The sequence below is a fragment of the Rhinatrema bivittatum genome, chromosome 3 (genome assembly GCF_901001135.1).
Source record: "Rhinatrema bivittatum chromosome 3, aRhiBiv1.1, whole genome shotgun sequence".
Taxonomy (NCBI): domain Eukaryota; kingdom Metazoa; phylum Chordata; class Amphibia; order Gymnophiona; family Rhinatrematidae; genus Rhinatrema; species Rhinatrema bivittatum.
This window is the reverse complement of record NC_042617.1, coordinates 559,094,067-559,117,510: the sequence shown is the minus strand read 5'-3', so window position 1 is coordinate 559,117,510 and position 23,444 is coordinate 559,094,067. Positions and strand designations below refer to the sequence as shown.

The window sequence follows — 23,444 nt, the reverse complement described above, 5'->3', positions numbered from 1 at the left end:
TTCAAAAATTTATAATATGTTGAATGTAGAATTAAGGAATAAGCTTAATCACATTCTGGCATGGGAAGAGGACCTTATTGGAGAACTGGGTGAATTGCAGTGGTATCTCTTGTTTTTTCTCAATTGGGAAAAGTTTAGTTTCTTCTCTCCTTGTTGAAAATTGATACAAAATACTGTTTCATTGATATCTTACTCCACAGCATCTTCACAAAATATATCCACCGGTAGAAAAATGTTGGCACAACTGTGGGAGGAACTGTACATTTTTCCATATTTGATGGGAATGTCCATTGGTATGTAAATTTTGTTCTAGGATTATGTGGTCTATTACTGAAACTGATATTTCAGAAAGACCCAAAAATTTGCCTTTTGGGACTCCCTGTTCCTAACACTACAAGCTCTGAACAAACCTTGAAATCTCAGGTTATTTTGGCTGCTTGCATTAAGATTGCATTGTGTTGGAAGAAATGGACTATTCCATCTCTATAAGCTGTGCATCAGACTCAAGAAAATTTAATGCATGGGGAAGCTTGCTGTCTGCAAGCATAACGCTATGGCCAAGTTTCAAAAGATTTGGAACTCTAGATTGAATACCTAAGACTCTAAACAGATTCTGGCTCTATGGTCTTGGGGAATGATAAGTGGTGAGGGGAAGAGGGGCTGGAGAGGGTAGGGAATTCAGGGGGAAAAATGTATTCTTGTTAATATGCCAATGTTACTCTCTTTATGGTTGTTGTGTTTGTCAAATCTTGATGTCCTGAAACCTTTAATAAAATTTGAATTGGGGGGGGGGGGGGGGAATAAAGAAGAACATTTGAATTCTGGTATTATCTCTGCGACGACAATACTCTCCACTATCACACACACTGATGCAGCACAAGACCCTGCAAAAAACAGCAGCTTTGTAGCAAACTTGCAATACCAAAACAGTATTAACTTGCAGGACTCAAACAGAAAAAACCTACTTGTGAAAAGGCAGTACTGCAAATATTCAAACAGACTCCAGAACAGCAATAAACCTCCTACTGGGAAGTGTAGCTTGGAAAACAGAACAAGCTGGACTGCTTACAAGACCTACATTGAAAAAAAAAACACTAGCAGAATACCTTAATTCATTGTTTTCTATTTTCTTTTATGTATAAATGATATGTGCATATAGACTGTGTGTATCTTCTAAAAATGAAAAGTTTAATAAAAATAAAATTAAAAAAAAAAAAAAAAAAAAAAAAAAAAAAATACCTTAACTCAGTCATACAGACAGAACAGGCTCCCACCAAATATATGTGACCACAAATTAGAAATAGAAATATGCAGACAAAAACTAAATGGGAAACCCCAAGAAGCCAGACTCTGCATTAGAAATAAATGCAATTACTCCTGTACTGTACAAAGATATTAGGAATGCACGTTTCCCAAAGTGACAAGAGAAAAACAAAGAACTCCCACAAAAGGATGAGCAAGAACAACTCTGCATAATCCTGGGGATAAAGTAGCTACAGCAGCAAAATGTGTTGTATTCTGTCACAATACCCAAAGCAATCTGACCAGAATCTAGCAACTGTCCTTTCTGTAGTCTAATTTTATTTTACTATTATCACTATTGTGTAATTTTTTTCTCCTTTTATTTTAACTTTATACATTTCTTTTTTTTTGTGTTAATCTGTTTATTGAATATAATCCAGCATAACATTATAAAGTGATGACATCTTTTCACATATCAACCTTGTAATAAAACAAAGGAACAATAGATACATTCCAGTAAAGGTTTGTCAATAACAGAATTTAATCTTTAGCCCCAGAAACTACTATCAGAACTGTTTCATAATCTTCCACGATGTCCATCCACCATGGGATTTTCCAATATCCATACTCTTCCCACTGATCCCCCCCTCTCCCCCCCCCCCAAGCATTTCCACCAACTGTTAACTTTAGGCAACATCCAAGGTAGAATCGTGGAGAGGATGCTGTGAGCTCTAAAGCCCTAGGGATGAACAAACCCAGTACAACATGATTTATCATTTGCCTACTTGGTGGAATGATCTCTGGGCTGAAGAAACTCTTGAAATTTGGTCCACACAGCGTTCATAACTGTTCTACTGGATTCTGACTGAGTTTGGGCTATCTGAAATTCATGCGCATAAAGAGTTAACATTCTTCTAAACCAGTGTTCAGGATCAGGGTTTCTGTCACTCAACCATTCTGTTAATATCACCTTTTTTCCCCACCAATGCTGCCTTAGAGATAAATGACAAAAGCTCTGGCTGTGCAGACCTCAGGGGCGGCGAGACCCCAAATAGCCAGGTTCCCGGATCTTGTGGAACTACACAATGCCACATCTGCGAGCACCTCTGAATAATAGCGTTCCAGAAGATCGAAATGGCGGGGCAATCCCAAAAACAATGATAATAGGACCCTATCTCTTGTCTGCATTTGACACACTCTGGAGAAACGCATAATTTAAATTTCTATGTCTGGGCTGGTGGGATGTACCCCTGCCATAAAAATTTATATTGGGTCTCCCGTAATATCTCGTTGGTGGTAATCTCATTAATGTGGGAATATGCAGACAGGAAGTCATCAAACGAGAGGGAAAAAGCAGCACATCTCTTCCATCATGAAAAAATTGGCTGACGGGCCTCTTCCCGACTCACTCCCCAATTCTTTATAAAATTTGGATATGCTGGGACCCTTTCCCCCCCTAGTTAGCATAAGATTCGTGAGGGCCGTAGTGCTATTAACATTTTGCCAGCTATCAGCCCTTGTAAACATAAAATGCCTTATCTGTAAATAAGTGTAAAAATCTGACTTGGGGAGTTGACAACTTCGTTGAAGTTCTGCAAAGCTATAAAGTACTCCCGAGGTAGGATGAACTAACTGGTACAGGTATTCTAGCCCCATTTGTTTCCATCTCTGAAACACCGATGAGCCTCTACCGGGTTCGAAGTATGGGTTATTCATGATACATAACAAGGGAGATATGTCTCTCGGTTGTGCTACCCAGGTGCACACTCGCCTCCAGGTGTGACGGCACGTCATAACAAGAAGATGAGCGTGGAAACTCGAAGGGATTTTCCCCTGTTCCTGTGGAGTAATGAGTTTAGCGAGGAAACCCCATACCACTCCTGGAGAACGGCATATGGAGTGTAAAAAGAGGTCGCAAAAAGCCAGTCTCTTAGAAACCTCATACTGCAGGCTAACCCATATTTGAACAGGCTAGGGCGCCTCAGGCCCCCTTCTGAATAGGACTGTTGAAGCACTCGCAAAGGGATCCTCGCTTTCTTACCGCCCCACAAGAATTTATTAAGGGCTTTATTAACCACTTGAACATCCCGTGTCTTAAGCCACAGAGGAAGCATTTGAAGGGAATACATCCATTTTGGGAGAAGCATCCATTTTGGGAGAATACATCCATTTTGGGAGAAGCCTTTTAATGATAGTGGTAACAATTGCTACCTGGCAAGGGATTCTAACGTGTGTTTTACTTTAGGCAATAAATTTAATTTATATATAGACTCCAGAGATGTTGGGATGAACACCCCCAAATACTTGATCACACCCAAGACCAATTTTAATGGGAAGGGACCACGCCAAGTTGATTGTACTTTCTGATTGATATCAAGAGCCTCTGATTTGTCGCAGTTAATTTTCAATCCCGCGAAAATCCCAAATTGAATTGTAGTTCTATTAGTACTGAGAGAGATTTGCGGGGCGAAGATAACACCAGGACATCGTTTGCAAATGCAGCGACTTTAAACCCTATCCTTGCCCTGACAAAGCCCTTGATGTCTGGGTGGGAGTTAATCCTGTGTAACAGCGGATCGATGGACAATATGTAAAGTAAGGGGGATAGGGGACATCCTTGGTGTACTCCCCTCTGGAGATATAGCTTATGTGAGGATAGGCCATTAACTATGATTTGCGATGTCGGAGAGTCATACAGTAACAATATGTAATTTATAAACGCTCCCGAAAACCCATAACGACTAAGAATGGAAAAGAGATAATCCCAAGAAACCCTGTCAAATGTCATTTCAGCGTCAAATCCCACTGGCTAAGGCCTCCTTTTTCCTGTCTTAACACATTTTCATGGCCATTAACAATTTAATGATATGACCCATTGCTCTCCTGCCTTTCACAAATCCCACCTGGTGTTCCGATATTAATTTAGGGAGAAGTATGCTAAGCCTATCCGCCAGTATTTTTGCTAGTAACTTCAACTCGCTATTCAGCAGTGAGATGGGACAGTATGAGGAGGGCAGGCTGGCATCCTTCCCCGGTTTAGGTAAAACAATGTGAGCATTATTAAACGACTCGCTGTAAAAACTGGTTAGGGGGACCGCTATTTGTTCTTTTAGTAGTTTATAAAAATCGTATGAAAACCCATTGGGTCCCAGAGATTTCCCTGCAGCTATGGCATTAATTACATGCAGGACTTTGTATGTTTGGATAGGCCAGTTAATAAATTCCCTCTGACTAGTAGACAAGTGAGGTAACACAATATCAGAAAAGAAGGCCTCCTCCACCTCCCTGGGTGGCGTTTGATCCGCTGCATAAAGGGTTTCATAGAAAGCACGGAACTGTTCACACACTTCGTTTGGGTGGGCAACCCATGACCCGCTCTGCATTTGCATTTTTTTTTTTATAAATGTATGCGGTCTAGTGGCTCTGACCAGATTAGCCAACGGTCTCCCTATTTTGTTACCAAATTTAAAGAAGTGTTGGGTGACATGTAATGCTTTGAAGGCTCGCATATGTAAAACTGTGTTTAAATTATTTAAGGTGCTATAAAAGGTCTCTCTACTCGTGCCTGTGGGCAAGTTTATCATTTCTGTCCTTGCTTTTTTGTTTTTTAGAAGGGATTCTAACTGCATGATTTCCTTGTCTATTCTTTTGGCCCTTGAACTGGCATAGGCAATGATGTCCCCCCTTTAATACTGCTTTTCCTGCTTCCCAATATAAATGGGGTGCATCTGCATGTTGCTCATTGTGGGACTTACATTCCAGCCATTTTTCCCTTAAATAATTCTGAAAATCTTTGTCCCCTTTGAGATAAATAGGGAAATGCCTTAATGTTTTGCCAGTCGTTTTCTGCTCAATACAGAGTGAGACTGCAACTGGGGAGTGGTCAGTTAGGACCAGGGCTTCAATATCCGCCCTATTAACTAAGAGAAAAGCCATTCTGGCAATAAGGATGTAATCAATTCTGGAAAATGAGCCATGCGGTTTAGAGAAAAACGTAAAGTATCTCTCATCGGGGTGCAAGACCCTTCACACATCCAGGAGATCCAACTCCTGACAAAGAAACTATACCGTTTGGGTTACGAGCAGCAGGCATTCTGCTCGCTGGAGATCTGTCCACAGCAGGGTCGTGTAAGCAGTTGAAGTCACCCGATAGAAATAGGACCCCCTTCATATGAAACAGGAGAATATTGGATATTTTTACAAAGAAATCGTGTGAATATTCGTTAGGAGCATAGATGTTACATATCGTTGCTTCCTGACCTTGCCATTTGCCTATGATGATCACATATCTTCCCTCAGGATCCGTAACTGAATTTTCCAATGAGAAATCTGCAGTTCTATTAATGAGAATCGCTACCCCCACTTTATGCCCTTGTGCTATAGAAAATATACACTTAGCCACCCATTCTCTGTGCAGCTTCAAGCTTTCTTTTTCACTTAGATGCATCTCCTGTAAACATGCAATCTACACTCTTAGTTTATTTAGGTGATTAAAAATCTTTTTACATTTAATCGGTGAACCCAAACCATGCACATTCCAAGAGACCAAGTTTGTCATGTTATTCTCGACTGGATACACCTTAAATCCAACTTTCCACATTTCCCACAGGAGAGGGATGCCCAGCCTCCCCCCTCCCCCATGCCTTACAAACTCGTGCAACGCTCTACATTGAGAACTTATGACTGTTACCTTTGTGTTGGACAGTCCTTGCCCTCTAGCCCATATGTTCTTCCCCTTCCCCACCCATATCCACCCTACCCGAGCCCTGCTTTGATAATTCGAGCCTCTCTCAATCTCCCGCCCCCTTACCAACCCCTTCATTATTAATAAACTAACAGCTGGTTCTCTCACAAGAACCAGAACTAAAGGGAGAGCAAGTCTTAGAGTGTCCCGGTTCCCCGCCCCCAAATTTCAAACTGGTGTGCGCTGTAAAACCTAAAAAAACCCATATAAAAGTAATTAAACAGCCACAATCCATCTCAAGGATATCTGGCATTTTGTGTCCTCGGTGCCCTTTAAGATCACTCCATAACCAGTTGCGTGCCAGTGGCCCCTCCAACTCCTACTGGGCCACCTCTGTTGAATAGGTAGATGAAGGATATCTTTGGCGAGCAGCAGCTATTCCACTGAAAAATGGTCTCAGTTATCCAGCGAGAAGTGAAAAGCTGTAGCCCACTCCAGTTGAGCCGATGGTTCACAGCCTGGAAACTGTGAAGTTGGCCTCAGAGGGTTTATTCTGGATCCTCAACAAGGTTAAGACCCACTTAATCCATAACATGTGCATTGACTGCTGTGGAGCTCAGGAAATTCACATTGTCCAGAAGGTTGTCATCCCGCTAGCTTTCCCAGCTAAAGCCCATTAGGGATGTGCAATTGATTTCCCCAAATTAGGCAATGTCAATGAAATTGCCTAATTCAGAATGGTTTGGGAGAACCGAAAAATGATTGAATTTTTTTCCTAATTTCGGAAAAAATTCATTTTTGAGTTAGTGCGCGCTAACTCTCAATAGTGCGCTCTAATCCGAAAATCTGTGCCCCCCCAAAAAAAAACCAAACCCTGAACCACGGGAAAAATGAAATTCACACGGAGGGGCCCCCGAAACAAAGCCCGACAACATTTTTACATGAAGCACATCTCTACAGCCCATGGTACGAGGGGGGGGGGCTCAGCCCACTAGCCTCAACTAGTAATTCGCCACGTGGTTGTATTGGCCCCTAGCCTTCCAGATGGGTATGTCTCCTTGGGGTAGCGGGAATGCTCCCTGGGGGGGGGGGGGGCTCCGATTCAGTTTCCTTAACATCTGAGCTGCAATCCACTCCGGATGAGTCAGGAGTATTTCTTTAAAGAATTCACTCATGATCCAACAAACCCACAACATTGAACTTTCAACGATTTTAACCTCAGCTATTAATCCATGACTCAAGCTGCTGCCTCTCGCGCTTACCCGTTAGCAATCCTTATTTGATATGTTGCTTCTCAAATTCTTGGGCCTCCCACCAAACCTTCAAGGTAGCGGGATATTGCAGAGCGAATTTTACCTGTTTACCAATCAGGTGTGAACAAATTGCAGAAAATTTGCGTCGCAGCTGCGAGACCTGTATGGAGTAGTCCTGGGTGATGCGGACGCGGCTTTCATTATACAGTAACATGCTTTTTGCGATAAGCGAGCCATATTCGGTGTTTGTGCGCGTAATTAAAGAGTTTTGCAATAGCGATTCTTGGGCGTGGGTCTGATGGTTTCCTCACGCCAACTATGGGCGCTTTCTATACAAAGTAGGCCTTTCAGATTTTCTAGGCCCACCGCCCCTGGTAGCCATCCCTCCAAGAACTCTCCCAACTCACTATCGATTGTCTCAGCGAGACCCAAAAAACGTAGATTCACGCGCCTTGACCTGTTTTCCAAGTCATCAAGCTTGTCCTGACATTCTTTGAGAGCTGCATCATGTGCAGCAAGCTTCCCCGCGGTTGCCGTCATATCATCTTCTATGAACGATAACCTCACTTCCACGTGTTCTATTTTCGATCCCAACTCAGACAATAAGTCTCGCACCTCGGTTAGTTGTGAGGCTATACTTGCCAGTTTTTCATAGAGGGCTGCAGCAATAGTGTCCTTCAGGACTGCGACTGTAATCGGACCGGGAAGGGAGGGCTCGGGATTGCTCATGGCAGCCGCCATTTTAGATTCCGCCGTTCTCCCCTTGTCCTTTTCTTTCTCCTTTCTGCTGCCCCGGGAGGCCATCTGCTGTGGAGATTTCTGCATAAAATGCACTATAGACATGTGCCAGTATCTTCAGCAGTAAGCTGATCAAAAAATATCCGCCATTTTTCTTAAATGCCAGTTAAATTGGGAGCGGGGCCACCCAGAGCCGAAGGAAGTCACATCCTCCTCAGCACATCACCCCACGTGATCTCCAACTTTATACATTTCTTTGGCAGCACATGTACAAATAATCATACCAATAAAGTTGATTGAAGCTGAGACAGAGAAGTGGTGATATAGGGGGGAAGGGGAGAAGTTTGAGGATCTTGGGTGGGAAGATGGAGGAGTTGGGGAGCAAGAATCCAGATCAGGAGAGGGAGATACCACATTGGTGGGAATTGAATAGGGAAATGTCTGCCCCTTCCCCAATCACATTCCTGCTACTGCCTCACATCCCTGGGTCCTCTCACAAAGCCATATCTCCTTCCCTCAATACCCTCTCTTCACCCTTCTTCTCTCATATGCGCATATACACCTTCCAAGACAATATCCTCATAATCCTGTCTTACCCTTCCCTCACCAGGTGCCTTTCCCTCCTCCCCCCCCCCCCCGAAGCCTTCTCTTTCATTCCTTACCCCCAAGCCCCTCTAACAACCTAAACTGATTCCTCCTGCCTTTCTACCTGGGCAGGCAGAGTCAGAGAGCAGCAGCACTTCAGGCCATGTTGTCATCTTTTGCCTCCAGGGTCGGACTTGCACAACGAATCATACATGACACTAGCACACAGGCAGAAGTCGTTTGGTGGGCCTTAAACATTACTGTTTGGATCAGCACCAGGTTACTGGTGGTGTGAACAAGGAGTGCGAGAGAGGTGTGTACCCAATCTGATGCTGCCTGCCCCTGTCATGGCCCCTGGTTTCTACAATTCTGGGGGACCTGGCAATTCCTTGGCAAAGGCTAGATTCTGTGGCCCTTACGGCACTGGGTGAGATTAGTGGCCCTATCTGCAGGCTAACTATGCATTATGCAATAGAAGTAGTAGTACTTTGTTTTAAATCAATCTGTCATCGGATGCCCTCTAATTCTTGTACTATGAAACACAAAACAGTCTATTTACTGTCTCTGTACCTTCACCAGCTTGTTTATATACTGTTACACACATGATACACAAGCACAGGTAACTTCAATTTTTTTCAGTCCACATCTAGTCTCTGAATGCTTTTTCCAGTTCAAAAAGTATTTCATATTTTATTTTTATTGGTCTAAATATAAAAAAAATACTGTTATATACTAGGGTGCCTTGCTACATAACATACAGATTTCAGATTGGCTCTGCACTGCCATGTGAAATACCTGGGTTTAATTCACAGACTAGGGTTCTGCTTCCTGAGCTACCCATTCTGCAGAGGAAATGTTCACAATCCCTTGGGGGGGGGGCAGGGGGGGGCAGGGGGGGGCAGGGGGAATGGAAGGCTTAGACATTATATAATAGCAACATATAATCAACAAATTTTGGGGTCATGTTAGCTGGATTTCAAACAGCTGTAGAATGTGGCCCTTAAACAAAGACTGTCGCTGACATATTAGTTTGAGTTGAGAGGGGGCTATAAAAATGATTTAAAAAATCATGGAAATTATTTGAAGGCTTATGGTACCGTGGCCTAACAGAGGCTCAGTGAAACCCAGAACAGGAGGAAACTGCTAGGCCAAAAAAATACAGCTTTTGTAAGTTTGCTTAATTTTGAGCCTCAAGACCCTGAGTTCTATAGAAGCAAACATCCTATCAGGTATTATTCTGCTAACAAATAAAGTGCTTGGGCTTTTGGCTTTACTTTAGAGGGAAGATGTTTCTTAAATTTGGTAGGATGTGTTTATTATGCAGCATAATCTTAAAACACAGAAAATAATTTACATATGTATCAGCCTTAAATCCTGCTTTGCATAGATTTTATCTCGCAGGCAAAACTGCTGCACCGTATCAAAATTTAAAGGGAAACTTTATGTAATCATTACATTGGCTAAATAGAAACAATTGTGAAGATGTGCATATGTCTAGCAGATAAGCAGATAAAATTAATAAAAGCCTGCCACCATTCCAATCTAAGCAGTTCACTGAATCATGCATAACAGCTGAAATACTTTGTACAGAAAATCAGGGTTAATAAAATTAATTTCAAACAAGCAAGCTAAGTGATTGACTTACAGGATCAGCTGGTGCAATGTTAGAATCAAATTGGGTCAGAGTTTGTGAGCTTGAAGAGCGTTCACTAAACGTCTCCCACTGCTGAACAGACAGAGGAGAGACAAGTCAGCATGATGAGAAAGATGGAATAATAGATCACTGTGAAGATTTAGCTTAAGAGTTCAGGGAGTTGCTCTGCAAGACGTTTCTTGTTATGATGAGCATAGACAGATTAAAATAAAACAGAAACAATTATTAAAGAAACAATTTACAAATACAGTTGTAAGATTTTTTTTGAGCAACTAAAATATTAACACTGCATGCATGTCTGATCAAAGAGAGCATATTATCCTGCAAGAGATGCAACATGCAGTACCCCTTTTTTGTAAGGAATTGTGGGTGCACAGAAACATTCAATTTGAATTTATTGGCCTGCTATAAAATGTTACATTATCTTAAACAAATTTACCAGTCACTCCACTGGTGAAATGTAATAGCTTTCTCAGGCTCTCTGTAAAACCAAGTAGCACAAGACCCTGAACTTCTTGCCTTAATAACCAGTTTCATGCTGTCAATCTTAAAACATGCATTTAGGAAATGCTCCACAGCATTAAGGAAAAAAGTTCAACAAATTTATTGGTAGCTTGTTGAAATCAATTAAATTGAGATTGGGTAAATACTGGTTCAATTGCACCTGCTAATATAAAACCTGAAAATGCTTTGTATATCGTTTATGTAAAATTTAATCCATTTTAAGCGACAAAATCCAAGAGTTTTCATATTTCATTCACAAATGTCCAGGTAAATCACAACAACATTTAAATCTTTTTTTTTTTTTTTAAAGTACTGCAAATTTAAAGTATGTGGCAAAATACATAATAAAAGGATGATGTTATATAACTTCCATGGCTCTCATGGTACAAAAGTGTCTATAGCACAGGGATAAGTAAGTGTGCATATATTGGACACTTGGTAAACACAAACATGGGTTGAATTAGCGCTAGTTTGAAACTTGTGAGCAGTAGCACCAAGCCTCGACAACTACCACTACTATTCATAAGTTTAAACCTTGTGCAAATTCAAGCAGAACATATACCCTTTATATGAGCATGGCTGCTACATCTAAGGATTTAAGCTCTTACATATATTTTTGAACCATTATTAAAAGATGAAATGTTTCTACAACACATTCAGCAGTAATATCAGATGGCAGTAGAAAATAGTTGAAACTCTGTTGTGCAATAGGTTTCAAACACTAATCCCAAGTAAATTATGCACTGACTGGACCATGTACTATAAGGATTATAGCCATATCTTGTTGTCTCCTGAGCAGCTCAGGGGTAGATTCTAAATAGGGACCTTCATTTTCAGTTTTAATTTTATTTTCCTGGGAATATGTTGGGAGAAACAAAAATGGGAGAAAAATCAGTTGGAATAATTACTTTTCCACTGATGTTCTGTTCTGCGTTTTGTTATAATTGATAAATTCTCAGGAAAATAAAACTGAAAGCACGGGTTCCTAATGCTGTGGGGCACGGGTTAGAAACATTCAGGGGCAGTAACTGTCACATTTGCATTAATTTACATACACTGTAAATGTCTAAACAAAACAAAATACACTTTTTACTGAAAATCATAATTTTATTTTACACACAGTAAAATTAAGTTGTTTACCTGTAACAGGTGTTTCTCTGTAGACAGCAGGTCAAATCAGCCCCAGAAGTGGGTGACACCATCCAATGGTGCAGACCTAGACATACTCTCTCAGAGTTCAGAACGACCTAGAAGTCTTTACTAAGCATGTGTGGCTGTTTGCGTGTGTCACCCTTGCATGAGTATCCTCAGTTTCCTAGCTAGACTACAACTCTATGGGGAAGAAGGGTAGGATTGTGTGTGACTTGTCCTGCTGTCTACAGAAAACATCTGATTCAGGTAAGCAACTTTGCTTTTTCCATGGACAAGAAGGACTACAGACGACACACAAGTGGGGATTCCTATAGTTTAGGATTGCATTACAACATATTTCCCTTGCTCTAACTTGGAAAAAGGACCCATCTAAGGAAAAAGCACAAGCATTAGCAAGTTAGATGTAAAACATTGATAAGATAGGCTAAAAGAGAATTTGAAAAGATTAGAATAAAAAATTCATAATAAAAACTTAAGCAGGAAGCCTGTGGGGGAGTCTGTTGGACTGTTAGATGATTGAGTTAAAGGGGCACATAGGGAAGATAAGGCCATTGTGAAAGAACTGAATGAATTCTTTGCTTCAGTGTTTACTGACAAGGATGTTGGGAAGATAACTGTGCCAAAAACTGTATTCAATGATTCAGAAGAATGGATACAAATCACTGTGAAGCTGGAAGATGTAATAAGGCACATTGACAACCTAAAGAGTAGCAAATAGTCCAGACCAGATGGAATACACCCCAGACTTCTGAAAGAACTCAGAAATGAAATTGCAAATCTGTTACTGGTCAATTGTAAGTTATCGTTGGGATTGTCCACCATGCCTGAAGTCTGCAGGGTGGCCAATGTAACCCCGATCTTTAAAAAGGGCTCCAAACCAAAACCTCCTATGAGCCACATGTATAGGAATAGAGGTATAAGCTTCCTTTAAATTTATAGAAGTTAGCTAGTGGTTGATTCTCCAGGTGAGGGAGAATTGAGGCTAAAGAATGCATTTTGAATCTTTCCCTATTCAGATGCATTTTTAGGTTCCTAAGGTCCAAGATAGGGCAAACACATCTTGTTCTCTTGGAAACTAGGAAATATTTTGAGCAAAATACTGTGTATTTTTCTAATTGTGGAACAGATTAAATCACTTTTGCTGTTATGAGCAAGAACAGCTCTTTGAAGTATCTGCATCTGCTCAAGTGGAACCTGATGAGAAATAGGAGAGTTTATGAAGGGTGGACTGAAAATTCAGACAATCCTCTGCTGATAATTTTCAGGTGCCATCTGTTTGATGTAATAAGGGTCCACTGGGAACTAAAATATTGATATCTTTCCCTATTGGCAGAGCTTCTGATTTGTAGTGAAAAACTATTAGCTTGTTTTTATATTGGATGTTGATTAGTTGTTTGCTGTATCTGATCCACTGGTGATGAGTCAGATGAACTGAACCAAATCACTGTGAACCTGGAAAATGTAGTAGGCCAGACTGACAAACTAAAGAGCAGCAAATCACCAGGACCAGATGGTATGCATCCCAGGGTTCTGAAGAAACTAAAAAATGAAATTTCAGATCTATTAGTTAAAATTTGTAACCTATTATTAAAATCATCCATTGACCTGAAGACTGGAGGGTGGCCAATGAAACCCCAATATTTAAACAGGACTCAGGGGTAATCCGGGAAACTATAGACCAGTAAGCCTGAATTCAGTGCTGGGAAAAATAGTGGAAACTATTCTAAAGATCAAAATCTCAGCGCGTATAGAAAAACATGATTTAATGGAACACAGTCAACATGGATTTACCCAAGGAAAGTCTTGCCTAACAAATCTGCTTCATTTTTTTGAAGGGGTTAATAAACGTGGATAAAGGTGAACCGGTAGACGTACTGTATTTGGATTTTCAGAAAGCTTCTAAAAAAAACAAAAAAGGCATGGGATGGGAGGCAATGTCCTTTCATGGATTACAAACCGGTTAAAAGACAGGAAACAGAATAGGATTAAATGGTCAATTTTCTCAGTGATCTAGAAAGGAATACGATGAGTGAGGTTATCAAATTTGCGGATGATACAAAATTATTCAGAGTAGTTAAATCACAAGCTGATTGTGATAAATTGCAGGAAGACCTTGCAAGCCTGGAAGATTGGGCATCCAAATGGCAGATGAAATTTAATGTGGACAAGTGCAAGATGTTGCATATAGGGAAAAATAACCCTTGCTGTAGTTACACGATGTTAGGTTCCATATTACGAGCTACCACCCAGGAAAAAGATCTAGGCATCATAGTGGATAATACATTGAAATCAGCGGCTAGGTGTGCTGCAGCAGTCAAAAAAGCAAATAGAATGTTAGGAATTATTAGGAAGGAAATGGTGAATAAGAACATAAGAACATGCCATACTGGGTCAGACCAAGGGTCCATCAAGCCCAGCATCCTGTTTCCATCAGTGGCCAATCCAGGCCACAAGAACCTGGCAAGTACCCAAAAACTAAGTCTATTCCATGTTACCATTGCTAATAGCAGTGGCTATTCTCTAAGTGAACTTAATAGCAGGTAATGGACTTCTCCTCCAAGAACTTATCCAATCCTTTTTTAAACACAGCTATATTAACTGCTCTAACCACATCCTCTGGCAACAAATTCCAGAGTTTAATTGTGCGTTGAGTAAGAAAGAACTTTCTCCGATTAGTTTTAAATGTGCCCCATGCTAACTTCATGGAGTGCCCCCTAGTCTTTCTACTATCCGAAAGAGTAAATAACCGATTCACATCTACCCGTTCTAGACCTCTCATGATTTTAAACACCTCTATCATATCCCCTCTCAGTCGTCTCTTCTCCAAGCTGAAAAGTCCTAACCTCTTTAGTCTTTCCTCATAGGGGAGTTGTTCCATTCCCCTTATCATTTTGGTAGCCCTTCTCTGTACCTTCTCCATCGCAATTATATCTTTTTTGAGATGCGGCGACCAGAATTGTACACAGTATTCAAGGTGCGGCCCCCCCCTTGGAGCGATACAGAGGCATTATGACATTTTCCGTTTTATTCATCATTCCTTTTCTAATAATTCCCAACATTCTGTTTGATTTTTTGACTGCCGCAGCACACTGCACCGACGATTTCAATGTGTTATCCACTATGACACCTAGATCTCTTTCTTGGGTTGTAGCACCTAATATGGAACGCAACATTGTGTAATTATAGCATGGGTTATTTTTCCCTATATGCATCACCTTGCACTTATCCACATTAAATTTCATCTGCCATTTGGATGCCCAATTTTCCAGTCTCACAAGGTCTTCCTGCAATTTATCACAATCTGCTTGTGATTTAACTACTCTGAACAATTTTGTGTCATCTGCAAATTTGATTATCTCACTCGTCGTATTTCTTTCCAGATCATTTATAAATATATTGAACAGTAAGGGTCCCAATACAGATCCCTGAGGCACTCCACTGTCCACTCCCTTCCACTGAGAAAATTGCCCATTTAATCCTACTCTCTGTTTCCTGTCTTTTAGCCAGTTTGCAGTCCACGAAAGGACATCGCCACCTATCCCATGACTTTTTACTTTTCCTAGAAGCCTCTCATGAGGAACTTTGTCAAACGCCTTCTGAAAATCCAAGTATACTATATCTACCAGTTCACCTTTATCCACATGTTTATTAACTCCTTCAAAAAAGTGAAGCAGATTTGTGAGGCAAGACTTGCCCTGGGTAAAGCCATGCTGACTTTGTTTCATTAAACCATGTCTTTCTATATGTTCTGTGATTTTGATGTTTAGAACACTTTCCACTATTTTTCCTGGCACTGAAGTCAGGCTAACCGGTCTGTAGTTTCCTGGATCGCCCCTGGAGCCCTTTTTAAATATTGGGGTTACATTTGCTATCCTCCAGTCTTCAGGTACAATGGATGATTTTAATGATAAGTTACAAATTTTTACTAATAGGTCTGAAATTTCATTTTTTAGTTCCTTCAGAACTCTGGGGTGTATACCATCCGGTCCAGGTGATTTACTACTCTTCAGTTTGTCAATCAGGCCTACCACATCTTCTAGATTCACCGTGATTTGATTCAGTCCATCCGAATCATTACCCATGAAAACCTTCTCCATTACGGGTACCTCCCCAACATCCTCTTCAGTAAACACCGAAGCAAAGAAATAATTTAATCTTTCCGCGATGGCCTTATCTTCTCTAAGTGCCCCTTTAACCCCTCGATCATCTAACGGTCCAACTGACTCCCTCACAGGCTTTCTGCTTCGGATATATTTAAAAAAGTTTTTACTGTGAGTTTTTGCCTCTACAGCCAACTTCTTTTCAAATTCTCTCTTAGCCTGTCTTAACAATGTCTTACATTTAACTTGCCAATGTTTATGCTTTATCCTATTTTCTTCTGTTGGATCCTTCTTCCAATTTTTGAATGAAGATCTTTTGGCTAAAATAGCTTCTTTCACCTCCCCTTTTAACCATGCCGGTAATCGTTTTGCCTTCTTTCCACCTTTCTTAATGTGTGGAATACATCTGCACTGTGCTTCTAGAATGGTATTTTTTAACAATGACCATGCCTCTTGGACATTTTTTACTTTTGTAGCTGCTCCTTTCAGTTTTTTTCTAACAATTTTTCTCATTTTATCAAAGTTTCCCTTTTGAAAGTTTAGCACGAGAGCCTTGGATTTGCACACTGTTCCTTTTCCAGTCATTAAATCAAATTTGATCATATTATGATCACTATTGCTAAGCGGCCCCACCACCGTTACCTCTCTCACCAAGTCCTGTGCTCCACTGAGAATTAGATCTAAAATTGCTCCCTCTCTCGTCGGTTCCTGAACCAATTGCTCCATAAAGCTATCATTTATTCCATCCAGGAACGTTATCTCTCTAGCGTGACCCGATGATACATTTACCCAGTCTATATTGGGGTAATTGAAGTCTCCCATTATTACTGCACTACCAATTTGGTTAGCTTCCCTAATTTCTCTTAGCATTTCACTGTCCATCTCACCATCTTGACGGTAGTATACCCCTATCGTCTTCCCTGACACACAAGGGATTTCTACCCATAAAGATTCAATTTTGTATTTAGTCTCATGCAGGATGTTTATCCTGTTGGACTCTATGCCATCCCTGACAAAGCGCCACACCTCCTCCCGAGTGCTCCTCTCTGTCATTGCGATATAATTTGTACCCCGGTATAGCACTGTCCCATTGGTTGTCCTCTTTCCACCATGTCTCTGAGATACCAATTAAGTCTATGTCATCATTTACTGCTATACATTCTAATTCTCCCATCTTACTACTTAGACTTCTGGCATTAGCATACAAACATTTCAAAGTTTGTTTTTTGTTTGTATTTTTATTCTGCTTTTTAATTGATAGGGATAAGTTAGAATTTTTTAGCTCAGGTGAGTTTTTAGTTACAGGCACTTGGACTACTTTTCTAATTATTGGAACCTCACTGTCGGGATGCCCTAATTCTAATGCATCATTAGTATCCTTTGAAGATACCTCTCTCCGAACCATGCGCTGCTGAGCGACTGTCGGCTTTCCCCTTTGTTATAGTTTAAAAGCTGCTCTCCTTTTTAAAGGTTAGCGCCAGCAGTCTGGTTCCACCCTGGTTAAGGTGGAGCCCATCCCTTCGGAAGAGACTCCCCCTTCCCCAAAAGGTTCCCCAGTTCCTAACAAAACTGAATCCCTCTTCCTTGCACCATCGTCTCTCATCCACGCATTGAGACTCCGGAGCTCTGCCTGCCTCTGGTGACCTGCGCTTGGAACAGGGAGCATTTCAGAGAATGCTACCCTGGAGGTTCTGGATTTAATCTTTCTACCTAAAACAGAAAATGTCATAATGCCTCTATCGCTCCATGGTGAGACTGCACCTTGAGTACTGTGTATAATTCTGGTCACCGCATCTCAAAAAAGATATAGTTGCAGTGGAGAAGGTGCAGAGAAGGGCAACCAAAATGATAAAGGGGATGGAACAGCTTCCCTATGAGGAAAGGCTAAAGAGGTTAGGGCTGTTCTGCTTGGAGAAGAGACTGCTGAGGGGGGATATGTTAGAGGTCTTTAAAATAATGAGAGGACTAGAACGGGTAGATGTGAATCAGTTATTTACTTTTTCGGATATTAGAAGGGAGGACTAGGGGGTACTCCATGAAGTTAGCAAGTAGCACATTTAAAACTAAGTGGAGAAAATTCTTTTTCACTCAACGCACAATTAAGCTCTGGAATTTGCTGCCAGAGGATGTGGTAAGGGCAGTTAGTGTTGCTGTGTTTAAAATAGGTTTGGATAAGTTCTTGGAGGAAAAGTCCATTAACTGTTATTAATCAAGATGATTTAGAGAATAGCCTCTGCTATTACTGGCATCAGTAGCATGGGATCTACTTAGTGTTTGGATATTTGCCAGGTACTTGTAGCCTTGTTTGATCACTGTTGGAAACAGGATGCTGGGCTTGATGGACCCTTGGTCTGACAGAACACCTGTTACAGGTAAGCTACTCTGCTTTCTCCAAGGACACATGGGTGAATCTCTACCTACAAGCTGCTCCCCAACACAAAAGGGGACCAAGAGACACATAACCAGGTGCCAACGGGCACAACACAGGTGCTGTTGGAAACAAAGAGGGAGAAAGCCTGAATCCAAACAACAGGCCCTAGGTTGGGAGAATTGGGTTCTACACCTCAAACAGGTTCCTGAGGACAGACTGGCCGAACCTACTGTCTCGTCGGCCATCCCTATCCAGAGAGTAATGGGATGTGAATGTGTGGAGAGAACTCCACATCACAGCCTTGCAGATTTCCTCCATGGGAACTGCTCGCAAGTGGGCCACCGATGCTGTCATGGCTCTGACAGAATGAGCCTTTACATGACCCTCAAAACACAGTCACACCTGGCCATAACAGAAGGAGATGCAATCTGCTAGCCAACTGGATAGAGTCTGTATGCCAACGGCAACACCCAACCTATTCTTAATAAAAGAAACAAAAAGTTGGGTGGACTGTCTAGGAGCTTCTGTCCACTCCAGATAGAAGGCTAAGGCTCGTTTGTAGTCCAAACCATGCAGTGCTCATTCGCCTTGGTGCGAATAGGGCCTGGGAAAGAATATTGGCAGGATGATCGACTGGTTAAGATGGAAATCCGTCACTACCTTAGGCAGGAACTTAGGGTCCCCTTATGCAAGGCCACCCTGTCATGATAGAATTTTGTATAAGGTGGATAAGTCACTAAGGCCTGGATTTCGCTGACTCTGCATGCTGAAGTGACCACCACCAAAAATTTGACCTTCCAGGTTAGGTATTTCAGGTCACAGGTGCTCAGCTGCTCAAAAGGAGCTTTCGATAGCTGAGCTAAAGCCACACTGAAGTCCCAAGACACAGTGGGAGGTTTTATGGGAGCCTTCAATTGAAGCAGACCCCGCATAAAGCAGAGTTGCTTACCTGTAACAGGTGTTCTCCCAGGACAGCAGGATGTAGTCCTCACATATGGGTGACATAATAAGGCGGAGGCCTATTACGAAACACTTTTGTCAAAGTTTCTAGAAACTTTGACTGGCACACTGAGCATGCCCAGCATGCCATGATCCCTGTGTCCACAGGGATCTCCCTTCAGTCTCGTTTGTAGCAAAAAGCGCGAGCGAAAAAATAAAATAAATGTAAATGGACCCAACTCTGCGGGGTGGCGGGTGGGTTTCGTGAGGACTACATCCTGCTGTCCTGGGAGAACACCTGTTACAGGTAATCAACTCTGCTTTCTCCCAGGACAAGCTGGATGGTAGTCCTCACATATGGATGATTAGCAAGATACAGGCTGACTCATATTACAACAGGCCAATAGCAGACAACTCGTGCAGCAGGCACAATAATTGGGGTGCTATTCGCAATGAGGCAGCCTGAAATCACAGCAGGTGGTTGTGGAAGAAGTTAGGGATTATACTGGAACAAAGTTTTTCAAGACAGATTTGGCCAAAGGCAGAGCCTTGACGGACTTCCTTATCTAAGCAGTAGAGGGCTGCGAATGTGTGAAGAGAGCTCCATGTCACAACCTAGCAAATGTCGGCAATTGAATGATAGTATACTACCGATGTTGCCATGGCCCTTACAAAATATGTCTGCACTCACCCCTGGAGAGGAAGGCCTGCTTTCTCATAGCAGAATTTGATACAGTTTGCTAGTCAGTTGGAGAGAGTTTGTTTGCCTACTGGAACTTGCAGCTTGTTTTTGTCAAAGAAGCAAAGAGTTGGGTGGATTTCCTATGGAGTGCAGTGCAGTCTAGATAGAATGCAAGAGTACACTTACAGTCCAAGGTGTGCAAAACCCTCTCGCCCTGGTGAGAGAGGCCTTGGGAAAGAGTGGGCAGACTAGAGAGTGAGAAAGGTGAGAGGCTGTGTCCATCTTAAGAAGAAATTTAGGGTGAGTACGGAGGACCACTCGGTCATGGAGGAACCTAGTGTCGGGTGAGTATGCAACAAGGGCTTGTAACTTACTGACCCTTTTAGCAGAGGTGATGGCTATGAGGAAAATAATTTTCCATGTTAGAATTTTAATGTTATAGGAATGCAAAGGCTCGAACGGGGAACGCTTGAGCCTTGGAAGAACTACATTTAGGCCCCATTCCGTAACCGGTAGTCGTAGAGGAGGCTTAGGTTGTAGAAAAACCCATAAGCCGACTCATAAGGGGTTGAGCCGTTAACAGGGCATCCCCTACTCCCTGGTGGTATGCTGAGATGGAACTGAGGTGTACCTGTGTGGAGGATGCCTGGAGACCAGAATCCGAAAGGTATCCTAGATGGTCTAATAGAGATGGAGTGGGGCAGGAAAAAGGGGCCAATACCTTTTTGTGCACACCATTTGGTAAATCTTGCCCATTTCGAATGGTAAGATTTACGTGTGGAAGGTTGTCGTGATGAGAATTAGTGAGTCTGTGTTATGAGACTGACCTGTGGGCAGGCGAATTGGTTCCTGGAGTGATAGGTTGGGAAGTATGGGAAAGCATACTTGTCAAGGCCAGTATGGGGTTATGGGAATCATTAAAACCTTGTCCTGCTGTAGTTTCATGAGAGTTTTGGCGGCTATGAGCGGTATCAGAAGAGACGCATCTAGGAGGCCTTTGTTGCAGGGGCGAGCAAAGGCGCCCATGACTAACGCATTTCGATGCCTGTGTAGGGAGCAGAATCTGTCTACTCTGTGGTTCGATTCAGATGCAAGAGGTCGATGGTTGACTGACATCAGCGCTAGAAGACTTTGCTTGCTACACATGGATTCAGAGACCACTTGTGGGGATGGAGACATCAATTGAGATGGTCTGTTAGTATGTTCGTTTTGCCTGTTAGATAAGTGGCCCGGAGATGCATGGAGTGTGCAAGGGCCCAGGCTAAGAACTGTGCGGCTTCCTGGCAGAGCAGATAAGAGCCTGTGCATCCCTTTTTATTAGAGTACCACATTGCCACTATGTTGTCTGTCTGTATCCACAAAGTTTTGTGTGAGAAGAAGTGTTTGAAGGCATAACGCATGGCTCGAAGCTCCAGGAAGTTGATCTGAGACTTTTCATGGAGAGGAGTCGACGTATTTGGGTTTGGAGGGTATTGATATGAGCTCTCCAACCCAAGTTGGATGCGACCGTGGCAAAAATCATCTGAGGATTTGGTACTGGGTTGGTGATATGGATCAGGGATGAAAGCGGTTGAACGGCTTAGAGCCACTGAAATTTTAAAATCCACTGAGTTTTTCCTCATAGCTAGTCTGGCCATACGAGTGATGTGGATCATGGAAACCATGTGGCCCAGCAATGAAAGAATTGATGGGCTGAGGCTATGTTGCATGCGTGCAAAAATGTGGACAATTTGACAGGATGTCTGCACGGTTGTTGGGCAGGTAGGCCATTGTGACTGTAGTGCTCCATATGGGATTTATGGTAATTGATGAGAAATCCCAGCCAAATTTAGTAGATTTATAGTGAATCTTAGAGAATTTAGAGCTCCTTGATAGGATTGACTCATTAGGCAGTCATCCAGGTAAGGAAACACGTGAATGCTGTTCTTTGTAGATGAGCGGCAGTCACTGCTAGGCATTTGGTGAAATACACAAGTTGTTGAAGCTAGTTCGAATGGCAGAACTTGGTATTGAAAATGTTGTAGACTCACTATGAAGCGTATAGAAAGTCCAGAGAATAGAGGCAACCCCCTTGTTGTAGTAAGGGAAGCATGGTGCCAAGAGACACCATTCTGAACTTTTCTTTCTGAAGAAATTTGTTGAGATTTCTGAGGTCCACGATGGGCGGAGGTCGCCTGTTTTCTTTGAAAGTAGGAAATAGCGGGATTAAAATCCTCTGCCTTGTTGCATCCGGGGAATGGTATCCAGAGCCCTGGTCCTCAGTGGGATGGCCGTTCTGTTGTCTGGCAAGGTTGAAAAATCCAGGAGCCTGCCCGACTGGCGGAGCTGGTGTGATCTGGATATCAGTTGGTCTCACGCAGAAGCGTGAGCGGTAAAAGGTCCTTCTACCATCCCTCTTGGCTGTGCAAAAAACGTAGAGAGCTGTTGCAGGGTCTCGCGGTGGTCTTGCATTTGAGCCACTGTCTGCTGGACCTTGTGCACGAAGAGATTATCTGCGGTGCATAGCAAATCAGCTAGTTTATCTTGGACTTTGGGCTGTAAATCAGGGGCCATAAGCCAGGTTATCATCTAGTTCGGATCCGGTTGCTGGCAATGGGAGGACGTTTCAAAGCAATCACATGTTGCTTGAATTTCATGTGGATGGCAGAGAGGTTCCCTTGGTGTTGTGTCAACATAATTGGTAAATAGCAATATGTGACACCAATATGGTTCTTGGAAGATGTTACGACCTAGAACCTCCCGAAAACTTCTGGTCCTTTAGTGACCAGGTCGAAAGGGATGGTTTCAGACACGTCCTTTACTTAGGTCTCAATAGGATCGGTGCAGAAGCGGGATTAGAGTGCCCATCGCTCTTTGAGGATCCCGGGATAGGTATAGCGTTCCGTGGAGGCTAAGAAGGACGAGTCGGCATCGATGACTTAGGCTGTCATTGGTAGGTGCCACAATGAGGCGGTGCCACAACGGTGTGAATATCGATGGCTCTGGTGTTAGTAGATTCCGGAAGGCATCGAGGACAACCTGACGACGGATGAGGACATCTAGCTCCTCCCTGGAAGCTGGTATAGGTAACGCAGCTACAGGGGGAGACAGGCTAGGCGTTACTGGCACTTCCACATGAATCTGTGGTGGCTCAGTACCTGGTACCGGTGGGGAACGCCTTGGTGCCTTGGGAGCAGAGGAGCATGGAGACTCTTGTACCCGGGCCCGCTTCGCAATTGGCTCAATGGACATTGATGCCGGTGCAGTATCAGTGCCGGCACCGAACGCGGAACCACGTCGGTGCCGGCAACAATGTTTCCCTCCGTGCTCGGTCTGGTCATTCTCCAGCACGGAGGAAGCTACCACCGATGTCCAGAATGGCATCGGTGACGGTTACCGTGGCAGTAACGATGTTTCCCTCGGTGCTCAACCCGGTCATTCTCCAGCACCGAGGAAGATGGCCTCGCTGTCCTGGATGGCATTACTGATGGACGGTCACCGTCCTCTATTGTTCCTGGCATTGTTTGTCGCCCAAGGATTACATGGGGCTCTGGTTTAGAA

The 23,444-nt window shown here is 42.7% G+C and overlaps 1 protein-coding gene across 1 annotated transcript in view; it reads right to left on the bottom strand.

The window, feature by feature from the left end:
• Nucleotides 1-23,444, bottom strand: part of REPS1 (RALBP1 associated Eps domain containing 1) — a 566,482-nt gene that overhangs the window by 178,622 nt on the left and 364,416 nt on the right. The window contains 1 exon segment of the mRNA XM_029596463.1: nucleotides 10,148-10,228. Within this exon segment, the coding sequence (XP_029452323.1) occupies nucleotides 10,148-10,228 (81 nt within the window).